Consider the following 15,427-nt stretch of genomic DNA (forward strand, 5'->3'; position numbering starts at 1 on the left):
GGTCCAGGCGCAGGCCAGGCCCTCTGAATGTCTGAAGCATCCTAAGGACGCTCCAGGTGGCACTGCTGCAGAGATTCTGGCTGCAGGGTGCCTGGAAAGGCACGCTGGTAGCCAGATGCAGAGGCCCAGAGTGAGCCTGGAAATGCACCCTGGTAGCCAGATGCAGAGGCCCTGGGTGAGCCTGGAAAGGCACCCTGGTAGCCAGATGCAGGGGCCCTGGGTGAGTGGCGGTGCTGTCCACAGAGCTCTGCACTTTGTGTAGCTGTACCACGCGCACCCCCCCCTAGTTACGGCCCTGCCTTTAGGCTATGTGAGAACTACCTTCCAGGAACAAGTCAGTAGGCCTGAAATCATGGAATAGCCTGAAGCCTCCTGACTTAAACCCCATCAAGCTGGTTTAAAAGGGTGGAAGCACAATAACCTCACGTGCAAAACATTTGTGGGAACTTCTGTTGGGAAGAACAACAGTGAAAACGGTGATGGGAAGTACTTCCCAAATTAGAATCAAGGACTCTTAGGGCATCTCTTCACTTAATGTCATTCAGATTGATATATATCTATCTATATCACAATTCAAGTAGTATAAATTGCATAAATTTTGATATATATGAATCTAAATTACATTAAGTGAACAGATGCGCTAAGAGTCCTTAGTTCTAATTTGCTATATATCCCCTAGAGCTGGGAGGGGACAATAAACGGCCCTACAGATGCTGTGGGACTATGCATCCCAAAAAATCCTGACACAGTTTTGCTATCAGGACATGTTAAAGGAGAGGACACGGTTGAGATCCCACGGAGAAGTAGGCAGAACAAAGGGAGGCTGGACTCGAAGCACCCTTTGTAGAAAAGTTTGCAGCCCTGGAAGAAGGGTCAAGCGACGCTGAAAAACTACAGATAAGGTCCAAACCTGCACCTTCAGCAAGCCCAAGTGAAGTCCATGCTCTAGACCTTTTGAAGGAAAAGGAGGAGACTAGGCAAAGAGAAGGAGGAGATGGAAGAACCACACCAGGCCACACAGGATTTCCAAATCCGATGGTAATGGGCAGATGTAACCGACTTCCGAGCATAGTAGGATGTTGGTCTCAACAGCCATGATATCAAACGTAGCGGATGTAAGTCTGGGAACAAGAACGGACCTTGCTGAAGAAGATCCGACTGCAGCAGAAGTGGCCATGGATCATCTGCCAAAAGAAGGGGGAGATCCAAGTACCAGGCCCGACAGGGCCAGTCCGGCGCCACTGGAATGACTGTCATGGACTCTCGCTTCATGTGTTTGAGTACTTGAGGAAGGAGTGGAAATGGAGGGAACACGTACACAAGGTTGTACGGGCAAGGGATCACCAACGCATCTGCCTAACAGCCTCTGTGTCCCTGAGCAATGAAGAGGCAGTTAATGATTGTTCCTGGAGGCCATGAGATCTATCTGTGGCCTGCCCCAACGATGGACCAACTGCAGGAAGATTTCGGGATGTAGAGCACATTCCCCGTGATGAAGGTCCTGACGGCTGAGATAATCCGGTTCCCAGTTGTCCACCCCTGAGATGAAGAGTGCAGAGATGGCCTTGATATGTATTTCTGCCCACTGTAACATGCGGCTGGCTTTACGCATTGCCATGCGACTGTGCATTCCTCCCTGCAGGTTGATGTACGCCACTGCTGTAGCGTTGTCAGATTGCACTCGAACAGGCAACCACAGCAGCAGGGGAGCTGCCATTAAGAGTGCGTTGTAAACAGCCCTCAGTTCGAGAACATAGATTGGCAAGAGAGATTCCTTACGAGACCAACGCCCCTGCAATTGGTTGTCCAGGACCACAGCTCCCCATCCGCGAAGATCGGCGTCTGTATTTAGTAGAATCGAATTCCAGATGCCGAACCAGCGACTCACCACTAGGTGGTCCGTCCAGAGCCACAAGATCAGAGAAATGCGGGCCTGAGGAGACAGTCTCACTAGACACTGCATCTGAAGACGTGACCCTGACAATTGGGACAGGTGATCCAACTGTAACGGCCTGGAATGAAATCTTCGGAACTGGTCAACATCTTCTCTAGAAGGCGAATGCAAAGGTGTGCAGACACCCGCCTTGGCTTGAGAACTGCTTGCGCCTTGTCCAGAGGAAGGAACACTCGTTGTAAGGACGTGTCCAGAATCATCCCCAGGAACTGAAGACGCTGAGACGGTACTAGCTGGGACTTCTGGAAGTTGACGATACAGCCGTGCTGGATGAGGATTTAATGAGTAAGCGTCACCTGGTCCAGAAGTCCTTCCACCGTTGGCGTCTTGATGAGTAGGTCGTCCAGATAAGGGACAATGGGCCTGATTCAGAGCCAGACGCTCTGACCAGAGCGCTCGGTCTGAACCAGTGCCCTCCTACATGGAAATGGAGCGGCCTCCTGGCCGCTCGCATAGCTGTGGCTGACCACCCACAGCATATGCGAGCGGCCAAAAAGATGGTCGCGATGGTCAAGACCATCGCGACCATCGGGCTTGCGACGGAGACCCTGTGGTAGGGTCTCGCTGCAGCAAGCCCAGGAGTGATTTTGGCTCTATCAGAGCCAAAATCACTCCCACTGACATCACTACTGTCAGTGGGCCGGCTTCAGACGGTAGGCGTTCCCATGGGAACGCCTCCGTCTGGCAGCCACGGCCCCGGCACGCCCACCAAAGGGGGCGTGCTGTCAATCAACATCGACAGCACGCCCCCTTTGGTGCGAGACCCGGAGCGACAGCTTGGCTGTCGTTGTCCGGGTCTCGCGCATGCGCACGACGGAGCTCCCTCCGTCGTGCGCATGCACATTGGGGGAACATCGACCCGCTTGCGAGCGTCCTGCGCTCGCGAGCAGGTCTGAATGACCCCCAATGTTCACTCCCTGAGCTCGAAGATGAGCAATCATCACCGCTATCACCTTGGTGAAGACCCTGTGAGTCGACGATATGCCAGAGTAGGGCTTGATACAGATAGTGAGACTCCTTGATGGCAAACCAGAGGAAAGCTTGGTGTGGTCTCCACATTGGGATGTGTAGATATGCATTCTTGATGTCCAGGGATACCATGTATTCTGCCGCTTCCAACCCTGCAATGACCAAATTAAATTATTCCATCTTGATTTTGTGAAAGGATAAGTAGAGATTCAAGGATTTCAGATTCAATATGGGCCTGACTGAACCATCCGGCTTTGGAACTACAGATAGATTGGAGTAGAATCCTTTGGGGAGTCGGAACCAGGACCTCTGAGTCTAGTAGCCTATCGATTGCTTATTGAAGAATCAGTTGTTTTAGGGAATTGACACAGCGGGGACCAGCCAAATGAAGCCGCTCCTAAATGTGACAGCTGCGGCAACACCGCACTGTCACAAGCCCAGCGATAATGTCCACCGCTACTGAGGAGCGGTGGTTCTACTTACCCCACTGCTGCGGAATGATGGGCAGGAGGAAGCGGCGAGGAACCCGAAAACAAGTCGGTGTCAGCTGCGGCGGGTCCTTGTTGAGCCTGATGGCTCAATTGTGGGGATCCCCCCATCAGGGTCACCAGACAAAGGCTGCAGTAGCCGTGGCGGTGCCCTTTCTGGCGGCTCCCACGTGGCAGGCACACTGCCACAGTAAGCCAAGCAATCACAACACGTGCACAGTACGACTTGCACGCATGCGCAATGGCAAACAATCGCCCTATCTGCGTAAATCGCAGAAACGCATCCGCTGATTAATCAGGCCCTATGTACGCACTTGACCGATTGTCAGTAAACTATGCATGGGGGGAATTCAATTCCAAGCGATGTTGAATAGCCACTTGTGGGAGCTCCCGAAGCTGTTCAATTCAACGCGGTGTTTGGGCGGGCTAAGGTTTTCTTCCCCTGGGGATGCGAGGAGAAATCCAACAAAAGTGCCGGCCGTGCAGCTGTTTTTTTGCTTAGCGCCTACTAAGTCAGAGGATGACGGTTCTAGCACCTAAACACCCAGGTTAAGTCCCAAGAACCGGCATTCTCCAACATAACAGCGCGCTGAATTGAATAGCTCCAGGAGCTCCCTCCCGGCGCTATTCGATCTGCGTTGAATTGAATTCCGCCCCACGTGTCTAAGGGATCCAGACCCGCTCGCTAGATGCGTTAGCACGCAGCCATCAGCTACGAAAGTATACAATCCCGCGATCGCACAGCAAGGCATTAGAAAGCCCACTATGTCTTGGTGTGCGATCGTGGTGTGTATATAGACGCCCACCAGCCTGTCTTAAGATGCCCACTTTTCCTTAGTGATACACGTCATCTCCAGGAAGTGTATGCAATAATCAGTAACATCGGAGCCATACGCAGCACTTGTGACTGACCATACCCTACCGCAAGCACTGCGAGTGCTGCATTGTGTAATTCAGCCATGTCACGTGTATTATGACGTCTTCATAATGCACGCCTCTGAAACGGCGTTAAGACACTCAGACACCACCACTCCCCCCTTTCCATCGAGCAACCCGTTACCACCCACAAACAGCTCGTCCTGTCACTCAATCTAGCGAGGCGTCTGTGTACAAAGGGACTGGAATGGTTCGCGCACGTGCATTGAGTTTTATACGCATGCGCAGATTGCAAACATCGGCAGGCTACGTGCGAACGCAGCCTAGTGAACGGGTCTGAATCAGACCCTAAGTCCATTACCACTGTCAATTACAGCGACTTTTTACTCGCAGTGTGATTGACAGTCATGGGCCGTTTGTGTGAGGGAACGGAAAGTGACAAACGCAGGTGTGTTGTAACCATTATATGGGAGACCACTGTATGCAGGTCAAGTGATAAAGTGACCATGGATACCACTCATGTAATAGTCACTTCTTCCTCTCCACTGTGGTGTTGCACCCCAGCAGGCCAGAAATGCGGATCTTCCTCTTTCACAGTCCCACAGAGACATCAATTTTTGCTCTCTCTTCTGGGCCTGGCTGATTTCCCAACCACTCTATGCTTTTATGGTTGTATGGATTTACTTTCCCTAGTTAGCGTTTCTTTTCTGGGTGTCCGGCTTTGTTTCCCTAGCTGTTATAATATTTTTTGTGGGCTTGGTTATTCCCCTTGCTTTCCTGGTTTACTGGATTAATACTGGAATCAGCGGCAAGGGCTGCATAGCTGTTCTGCAGTTCCTGGCCTGGCAAAGATGAATAACACAAGATGTCTTTGAGGTGTTTGGCCTTCCCAAAGCTTATACAGGCAAGACTACTTCTTCCTCATTCCTGGAGATATGGGACAATGTGGGGCACAACTAATGTCCTGTCACCTTCATGGTAGAGTGTGGGGTAAAATCAATAACTACAGGTGTGGTTGAAAATGTTACTTCAAGTAAGGATTTGGTAGATACCTTATATTGCAAGTCCTGGGGTTTAAAGAGCCCAATTACAAAAAACCATCATTCACCACTCTTTGACAGAAGCACACAAACTTGTTGTCTTCTGTCCTGATCCCTTGCTCAATGAGTCTGAGTCTATAAGGGAGAAGCAGGTGGTCCAAGGCAAGTGACTTTAGGATTGGTTACACTTTTCTATTCTATATCATTTTTTGCCAGGAGGAAACAGAAAATTGGACGGTGCCTGCACAAGTTTCTACTGTTTTAAAGGACTACGGCCCTGATTCAGAGCCGGACGCTCTGACAGAGCGCTCACTCTGAATCAGGGCCGGCCTTCTGAATTTAAGAGCGGCCTCCTGGCCGCTCGCATAGCTGTGGGTGACCAACCACAGCTATAGCGAGCGACCAAAATGATGGTCGCGATGGTCAAGACCATAGCGACCATCGGGCTTGCGACGAGACCCTTGCGGTAGGGTCTCGTTGCCACAAGCCCTGGAGTGCTTTTGGCTCTATCAGAGCCAAAAGCACTCCCAATGATATCACTTGTGATGTCAGTAGAGCCGGCCCCAGACGGTAGGCGTTCCCATGTGAACGCCTCCCTCTGGGCAGCCACGCCCCCAGCACGCCCACCAAAGGGGTCGTGCTGTCACTCACCATCGACAGCACGCCCCCTTTGGCGAGAGACCCATAACGAAGGCTTAGCCGTCGTTATTCTGGTCTCGCGCATGCGCACAACGGAGCCGCCTCCGTCGTGCGCATGTGCACTTGGCCAACATCGACCCGCTTGCGGGTGCTCAGCGCTCGCGAGCGCGTCTGAATTAGGCCCTACAGTCTTTATCCGTGAAGCAGTACCCTTCAATAAAACTACAAACGTCTCCGTAACCTTCTAAAGATCATATCTATATTCACTGGTTCAGCCTTTGCCCACGGGTTGCTAAGGCTTCGGTGGCAAGCGTTTATTTCTGGTGTGCAGAACACCTTCATCAGAATAAGGTTCAAGCAGCAGTATTGTGGCCACACTACTACAATGAACAAACTACCAGTAAGGGTACATGAACGTATTCGGCTCACAGAAACAGAGGTAACTAACTATATATAAAGCGATCTATTGGACAGCTGAGATCATATTATATGTACTGGGGCGCCAGTACCAAACAGACTCTGTATCTAAATGGATGTTCGATATCGAACATCCAACACATGCAAGACGATCAAATAACGATCGTTATCGTTATCTGATCGTCTCCAAGTCTGACCGTGTGTACCCTTCATTACTTTTCACTTTCATTTAACAGACTGTTTTAGGGTCCCATGAAGGGACAGACTGGTTCTGCTCATGCCCAGATGGACTAGGGCTGCGATTAGAAAGGTGCACGCCAATTCCAGCCATTCTCTCAGCACATTCCTCTCAGGTTCTATGCTCCTGATGGGCAGCAAATCACGGTGCTTGGCTGAACAGCTCTACAAGGTGGTGACTTGAATAAAAGCTTTAGCAATGGCAGAGGCTGCTTTAGACACGCTGTAATAAGTGATCAGCATTTCTCCCTCCCATGTTCTGAGAGTCTGTGTCTCCATATAATGATGAAGGAGACAAATACATTTTATATCTACCATAAAACCATTTGCTCTAAGCATTTAAGGGCAAAAAGCAGCTATCAAAGCAATACCCTATTTTTGATGCTGGGTTGAGGGAAATGGAGGTTTCTCAAGCTTTTAGTACCTACTAGGAGTGAGAACATTGGGCATTATTCAGAGGGGGACGCTAAGCAGTAGCAGCTGATACTTCTGTTGCAGTCACTACAGCTGCAGCTATACTCTGCCATGGTGTGCATAAAGGCGCACCTTGGAGCAGACATCAGCCACACCTCAGACTTCTGTTAATCCCTATGTTTGCTCAAAATGTCAAACAGTATGGCAGCTGGTGTCAGTGGAGCTGTATCTTCCGACACAGTCCCTGACACCAGCATGCCCGCCGACTCGAGCCACACACCCTGCCACCGACCAGGAACGCCTATCGAAACCGCATGGATCTCCATGTAGTTCCGGACTGCGTTCGACTGTGGTAACTATCAGGACGCGTGCGCATAAGTTCTGAACCAGGCCCTTTGTTCCATCATCTGTGTATCCCCCTTTATGCTTCAAAGAAAATGATGTTAAGGACAAAATCTATTTTTAGCAATTCAAGGTATACCAATAAAGTCAGACTTCTTATTGTTTACATCTTAGTCACACATTCAGCTGTAGCCATGTTGAAATATTCATTGTTACCATGACAATTACTTGCATTATAAAGAGGCAGTATAAGGTGGGGATGCAGTGGTCGTAGTATTCTCACTATCATCTGTAAAGGTTTCTCATTTCTAGGAATTGAAGAGTTAAAGTCGCATACATGTCAGCTGTACCAGGAACCATGGGCAAAACAAGATTACATTTCAAAGCTTAAGCTGTAATGGTGGGTTTCATGATATTATTAGGGTGATTAAATCGAGGCTGGAAGATCAGATTACATCCTCACCTTCCCCAGAATAGTACTCTGTGGGCACAATGTTCTCATCCCATATGATCTTCTCTGTGGGATACAAGGGCATCTGGTTCAGCTGCTGGATCTGAGAGATACGCCGCTCATGACGGGACACCTGCGCAGTGGGAAGACAATATGAGCATAGTTCATGTGGCAGCACTGTACAAATAAATCATTTACAAAGCAACAGCATTAATGTTACATTGTAATGGTATCGTACAAGAAATTACAATGATTAGATTTTATAGTGACAAACTCTGGATTGAGATTCTTTCATGATGGGAGGGGGAGGGAGACCAAATATCAATGAATTTTGAACTGGAAAGTGAAACACTTAAAATACACAGGTTCTGGGGCTGGCTCCAGGGGAAATTGTCGGTCTGCCAAAAACCTGTAAGAAAGCTACAGAAGTATCCTTTTACAGTCAGGGCAAACTTGATGACTCATGCAAGTTCATATTAAATCCAGAGCCTCTGTGTTTGCATGCAAAGGTGTAACTAGACTTTGTGGGCCACATAGCAAGATCTTAAAAGCCCCCCCAGAGGTAAAAAGACACATACATTTGCCTCCACACAGAGCCTATTCATGTTATGCCACACAGAGCCCATTCAGGTTATGCCACACAGTAGTACCCAGTTATACACATTATGCCATGCAGTAGTAGTGCCCCTTATACATCATGCCACACAGTAATGCCCCTTACACTACACAAGAATGGTACTTACAATTATACCACACAATAATGTCCTTTACTATCATGCCACATAGTAGTAGTGCCCCATATAACACATCATTCCACACAATAGTAGTGCCCCATACACATTTTGCCCCCCCCCCCCCCACACACACACTTTCCCATGTCCCTGCAAAAGCCTCTCACCGCTACATGTGTGCCATCAGCAGCCAGCAGGTGTGAATTTGGGGCCAGGCCGCCAGACAATTACCGCTGGCGCACTGGACCGGCCCACTTTATTCGCTCGGGCAACATAGAAGATGCACCCCTTGCACCTATGGTAGTTATGCCACTGTTTGCATGCTTGTTAGCAAGGGTCCTTTTCAGGAACAATGGAACGGGGTTATAGGCGAGGACAATGTAAACAAAGGCTGAGGTGTACCTCAGGGTCCAGTCTTCAACCGGGGCAACGCCAGGTATTCCAGCCAGTATATAAAATACAGTTTCCTATGGAGGAACGCAGCAGTTTCCTCCATGGTGCAAGAACTTTAGCCTACAGGACATTGTTTCCGAGTAGAAACCTATAAGGTGTTATCACTCTTCTACACAGCAATAAGTGCTACACAGTAGAAGAGCTCCACGCTCAGTAAAAATCATCAAGTCATCTGCATCATGCCTGTTTATGAGGACGGTAGCTTCAGTGTTATCTCTTTACAATGCAGATTGTATTGTAACAGTGATGGACAACAGATATAGGGCCATGTCGAACTTAATATTCTCAGAAATTTGCACTTGCCAACAACAAAAAAACTTCAAAGTTAAAATGATTATATAATTAAAACATTGATGCTTTAATAGGACTGTGGGATCACTTGTAAATCCCATGTATACACTATGGCGTACTGATCACTTTTAAGAACACACACATAGGCATAGAGCTGATGGCTTAAGAACTGAACACACAAATTTGAAATGTTATAGAAGCTAGTAGGTAACAGAAAATGTGAATTATATATGGAAAAGTTATTTCAGGAGAAGCAGCATGAATCCTTCTTTGAGAGATGGGCGGGTTACATTGATATTATCCCCAAGGATTTTTGTGCTAAAATGTATGTGTGTCTGAGTCATACCCCTTGGTACACACTGCGAGCTTTATGGGGTGATCAATCAATTTCAGAAGGGTGAAAAATTATGAACCTTTCCTTGTGTCCCTTGGGTATATTCCACTGCTTCCCCAGGTTTCACTGTTACTAATGAATCTAAGTACCTTTGTGTCTTTCCTTGACTGATTGTACTTTTCCTCTTATACGATTACTATTGTACTAGCTCATGCGATTGCACTGTTTGTACCATTTATGCATTCTTTTTTTGTACTTTATGCAATGCTTCAATAAAACGTTTAGGCAAAAAAAAAAAAAAAAAAAAAAAGATAGACAAGAAAAAAGAAAATAAGTAAAAAATATGTATACAAGCAATTCCAGCAGAAATTCTTTGTCATATTTGGTTTCCTCTCCTTCAGCCAGAGCAGGCAATAAGCAGAGGTATGAGGCCACCTGGTGGAGTGTGTTGGAACTGCAAAATAAGAAAAGAAAAAATATAAATATACACACGTGTGAATATATATCTATATCTATTCCTAGTGTAACGTACACACAAATACCTGAACTGCGGGGGTGTAGAAGCACATAGCGTTCCAGTAATGGCATGCAGTCAGACTCCCGACTGCTGAGATTCCGGCGGTCAGAATGCAGACGCATGAATCCCGACACATCAGAATACCGGTGCCGGCATCCCGTAGGGAAGTACTGGGGTTAGAGGGAGTGTTAGGGACTAAGGGGAGAGTTGGCTGATTGCAACCCGACAATATTCTTCCTGTCACCATAATGCCGGTCTAATCAAAATACCGACATTTAACATACATTATACCATTAGATAAGATCCAGATATTTAATTTACCGACAGGTTTGTAATACCGACATAAATGAAATATAGAAAATCATGATACTGGTAGGTTATTATGCTGACATGATTGTAATCCCTACATATTTTGGTCAGGATTTCATTTGTCGGTACAGGTTGAGTCTCCCATATCCAAAATGCTTGGGACCAGGGGTATTTTGGATATCGGAATATTCCGTTGTTTGGAATATTTGCATTCCATAATGAGATATCTTGGGAATATGACCCAAATCTAGACACAGAATGCATTTATGTGTTATATACTCCTTATACACACAGCCTAGGGGTAATTTTATACAATATTTTCAATCATTTTGTGGCTTAAATAAAGTTTGTGTACATACATGAAATTCATGTTTCATATACACCTTATAGACAGAGCCTGAAGGTAATTTTATACAATATTAATAATTTTGTGCCTTAGATAAAGTTTGTGCACATTGAACCATCAAAAAGCAAAAGTTTCACTATCTCAGTCATGCCAAAATTATTCCGTATTTCGGAATATTTGGATATGGGAAACTCAACCTGTATATACAGTATATATGTGCGTAGTACACCTGTATATACCGTATATATGTGCGTAGTCGGGATTTCAATTGACGTTATATATGTTGTCAGGATTTCATCTGCAGGTCATGTAATTTAGATAATGTAGTTGTAGGTATTTCCATCATGGATATTTTATGTTTTTCTGTATTTTGTTGTTTTCGGGATTATTGTTGTTGGTCCTATAATTATGCCGGGATTGTTATTAATCCGTTTAATGACGTTGTCAGTATAATGCCAGGTCGGTATTTTCAGTTATGAAATGTCGGTATATTGTATATCGGCATTTTGATCTTGCGTATCAGTATGTTAACTTGTCGAGATTATTATGTGTCAGTATTGTTTCCTGGCGGGATTTTACTTTTGTCTGTATTATGTATATCGATTTTTGGGTGATGTCAGTATGTTAACTGTCCAATTTATGTTGCCGGTATTCTGTCCATCTGCATTTCATCCATCGGTTTCATAACTACATTCCCTCCAGTAGATCTGCAGGCTGCTGTTCCAAGCCAAATACAAGTGCCATGGGGCATTGATGGTGCCACCCCCTCGACATTGCACCATCGCATGCCTCTAGTTACAGCCCTGCAGTATTCCTTAACATTGTTATATATTTAGGGGTGTGCAGTCACAAATAAGAGATGAATGGGACTAGGAGACAAGGAGCACTGGAAGCAAGGGTAGTGCTGGGGAGGAGGGCCCTGCCTGTGAGTTCATAGCCAACTTAAAATAAACACCAAGAGGTAAATTTGCTAATCAGCAGTTTGCAAAGGTGACCGCTTCTCAGCATGTTTAAACAGGAAATTTAATACAATGATACTGTTCTAAGCAAAACACACCTCTTGGTAACTTTACCTCCCAAGATTAGGATGGTGTTTAAATAATGTAATTACAGGTTGAGTCTCCCGTATCCAAATATTCCGAAATACGATAAGATGTACACAAACTTTGTTTAAAGCACAAAATTATTAAAATACAGCATAAATTAACCTTCAGGCTCTGTGTATAAGGTGTATATGAAAAATAAATGAATTTCATGTATGTACACAAACTTTTTTTTTTATGCACAAAATTTTTTAAAATATTGTATAAAATGACCTTCAGGTTGTATGTATAAGGTGCATATAACACATAAATGCATTCTGTGTTTAGATTTGGGTCCCATTCTCAAGATATTTCATTATGATATGCAATTATTCCAAAATACGGAATATTCTGTTATCTAAAATACCCCTGGTCCCAAGCATTTTGGATATAGGAGACTCAACCTGTATACTGATGATGTCTGGCATACTTACAGGGAACAGAAATGTGTTTTTTAATGTGTTTATTTAAATTTCTGGGTTGTGGATTCACCATTCTTTGAAAAACATTTTAAATAAGATAGATTTAAATTAATTTAAAATAAATAAATAAATACACACAGGTATTGCGCATCTGACTATAAAAACTCCCCCCGCACTGAATTATTAGAACAATAAGCTCTTCAATTAAATACTGTGTGTGAAAGATAATAATAAATTAATTGCAGAATGTATAAAAAAGTATACATAAATCCATGTGTGCCAAATAACCCACCGCACCTCTATCCCCCAGCTCTCTGAGGACTTCGATAAAATAACAAATATCCGTTAATAGGGTCGGCCAATAATATCCGTGTTCCCCCAATTTATAAATGAGAAATATAAAAAGGTAATGGAGAGTTAGCTAGCCAGGGAGAATGGCTTTAATGCAGTGGGTTGCTTTTATCCACTTACCACAGTGGTCCAAAAAACTTCACAAGTGATTCCCGAGTGTCCACAGCTGCCACATTGGAAAGTGCAAAGTTGTAGAGTTCTTGAAAGTGAGCGAAAGCTGCTCTCTAAGGGCAGAGAAATGCAAAGAGTTGGTACAATGTTCATCCCATGGTGATTTTTGTAATATTTTTCTGTTAGAATAGGAATATGAAAATAACATTTTTTATTGTTATGCAAACTTGATGATCAATCTTGACTATCTTGAGCAGTGTTTTTCAACCACTGTGCCACGGCACACTAGTGTACCACGAGCGGTTGTCAAGTGTGCTGCGGCGATCAGCTCAGCGCACTTGTACTGTAGTGTGTTTTATTCCAGAGGAGGCCAATGTAGTGTGTTTTATTCCAGAGGAGGCCAATGTAGTGTTTTATTCCTATGAAGGCCAATGTGGTGTGTTTTATTCCTGAGGAGGCCAATGTAGTGTGTTTTATTCCTGAGGAGGCCAATGTAGTGTGTTTTATTCCTGAGGAGGCCAATGTAGTGTGTTTTATTCCTATGGAGGCCAATGTAGTGTGTTTTATTCCTATGGAGGCCAATGTAGTGTGTTTTATTCCTGTGGAGGCCAATGTAGTGTGTTTTATTCCTGTGGAGGCCAATGTAGTGTGTTTTATTCCTATGGAGGCCAATGTAGTGTGTTTTATTCCTATGGAGGCCAATGTAGTGTGTTTTATTCCTATGGAGGCCAATGTAGTGTGTTTTATGCCTATGGAGGCCAATGTAGAGTGTTTTATTCCTGTGGAGGCCAATGGGTGTGTGTTTTTTTATGTGGGAGCCAATATGTATGTTTTGTCATTGGTCACACGCTGTATCGTCGGATCCTGTGCCTTGGCAATTCTAAAATCTTGTGTAGTGTGCCTCCAGTTGAAAAAGATTGAAAATCACTGATCTAGAGGAAGTAAAAGTCATAACAATGTTTCCATATATGAACCTGCGGAAGGATCATTAAATGGTAAATACATTGGGTAACACGTCCAGCAAGTATAAATCCCTTTTACAGTATAGTTTGGACATTACTAAAAGTAACACTTTCTCTGCTAGTCACAGCACAGAAAACATTAAACTAGGAAAATGGACATGCTCCAAAGCAATCCCACAATAAAATACAGGCTCGAAACTTGTCTAAAACAAGTCCGTATGATTGATATAATACCATGGACCTAGAACAATGTTTCCTAAACTTTTTGGAATCATAGCTCCCTAGAGTATCAGCATTTTTCCAACGGCACCCCTGGGCCAAAATTTTCTTATAGAGAAATTCAGCAAAAATTGTGCTTACCTGTCACCCTTAGGTTCAGTTATGTGGTGGCTGACAGGGCTGCGCTTCTTTTTCTCCACATAATTCTCTGGTTGGCAACAATTAGCACTGGTTTTGCCTATCACACTGACTAAAAATCATTTTATTTGGTACTGGACCACCAACCTGTGGCACCTCTTTTAGTGCGCTGAGGACCCAGTTTGGGAACCACTGACCTAGTTATCTGCAGAAGCCACTAGTGGAGATTAGCGGAATGCACAGAAGCCTACAGATGTGTCCACATACAGTACATCTAGCCTCATTGCACGCTAAACAGCCCTTCTAGTAGGCCATGCCTTGGCGTGACTTGGTAGCGCCAAGAATCTTTTCGTGCAACCTTTTTCTGTAAATGTGTCTTATTTGCAAAGTGGTGCAGATATGACACACAAGCAGCCTGTGCTGAATAAAATGATATGTGGCATGCCTATATTCTGTGTATGACTGAGGCTGTATCTGCATGCAAACTGCTACGTTACAGTGTCATATCCGCATACACTGTAAGAAAGTATTTTACATGCAGATGTAACCAGTGTCATACACAGAATATAGGCATGCCACATATCAACATAAGCTGCTCATGCGCCCTATTCACATTGCTTTGCGAATAAGAAACATTTTAAAGGGAAAAAGACGCACAAAAAGACGCTCGGCGCTACTGAGTCACACAGCTCTCACACATTGCGGCAGACGTATGAAGCTCTGATATAGTGGAGAGCGATAAACGACCAACCAATCAGCTCCTAACTCATGTTACAGGCTGTGTTTGAAAAATGAGCTGATAGGTTGGTCGTTTATCACTCTACATGTTATCGCTTCCCAGAGCTTCATACATCTGCCCAAGAATGTGTAACGCGACTTGTAGCACATGGAGGATAGATGTATGTGGACACATCTGTATATAACGTAACTGTACTATAGACAATAACCCAGGCAGTACTGAGAGCCAGGGTAACTGCAGAAGGATCTGTGACAGCTTACTTACTAGCAAATACAAGGTATACTCAACCAGCAATAACGGCTTTAATTGCTATTCTCTTTGTGTGGCAAAAAGTCTGATACCTTACAGCAGGGGTATAATATGTGGCCATTCCAGCTGCTGTGCAGCTACACATCCCAGCATGCCATAACAGCAAAACTTTGTCAGGGCATGCTGAGATGTGTAGTTCCACAGGAGTGCCACACATTGCCTAACCTTGGCCTAAAGGAAGAGTTGATTAGCAAGTAACAGAGCAGCCAGAAAATAACCAGTGAGTGCAAGGCCACCTCCTGAGGGTGACAGCATGCAGGACAGTAGAAAGCGACCACCCCATGAT

General features: G+C 45.1%; 1 protein-coding gene across 1 annotated transcript in view; it reads right to left on the bottom strand.

The window, feature by feature from the left end:
- The window catches only part of AQR (aquarius intron-binding spliceosomal factor), a 169,904-nt gene that overhangs the window by 116,761 nt on the left and 37,716 nt on the right, over nucleotides 1–15,427 (bottom strand). Inside the window, exons 13-15 of the mRNA XM_088456488.1 lie at nucleotides 12,784–12,887; nucleotides 9,988–10,090; nucleotides 7,840–7,960 (exon numbers count right to left, since the gene is read on the bottom strand). Of these exons, the coding sequence (XP_088312614.1) occupies nucleotides 7,840–7,960; nucleotides 9,988–10,090; nucleotides 12,784–12,887 (328 nt within the window). The remainder of the gene's footprint in view (nucleotides 1–7,839; nucleotides 7,961–9,987; nucleotides 10,091–12,783; nucleotides 12,888–15,427) is intronic.

The sequence above is a fragment of the Taudactylus pleione genome, unplaced genomic scaffold, assembly GCF_031769625.1.
Source record: "Taudactylus pleione unplaced genomic scaffold, aTauple2 ptg000707l, whole genome shotgun sequence".
Taxonomy (NCBI): Eukaryota; Metazoa; Chordata; class Amphibia; order Anura; family Myobatrachidae; genus Taudactylus; species Taudactylus pleione.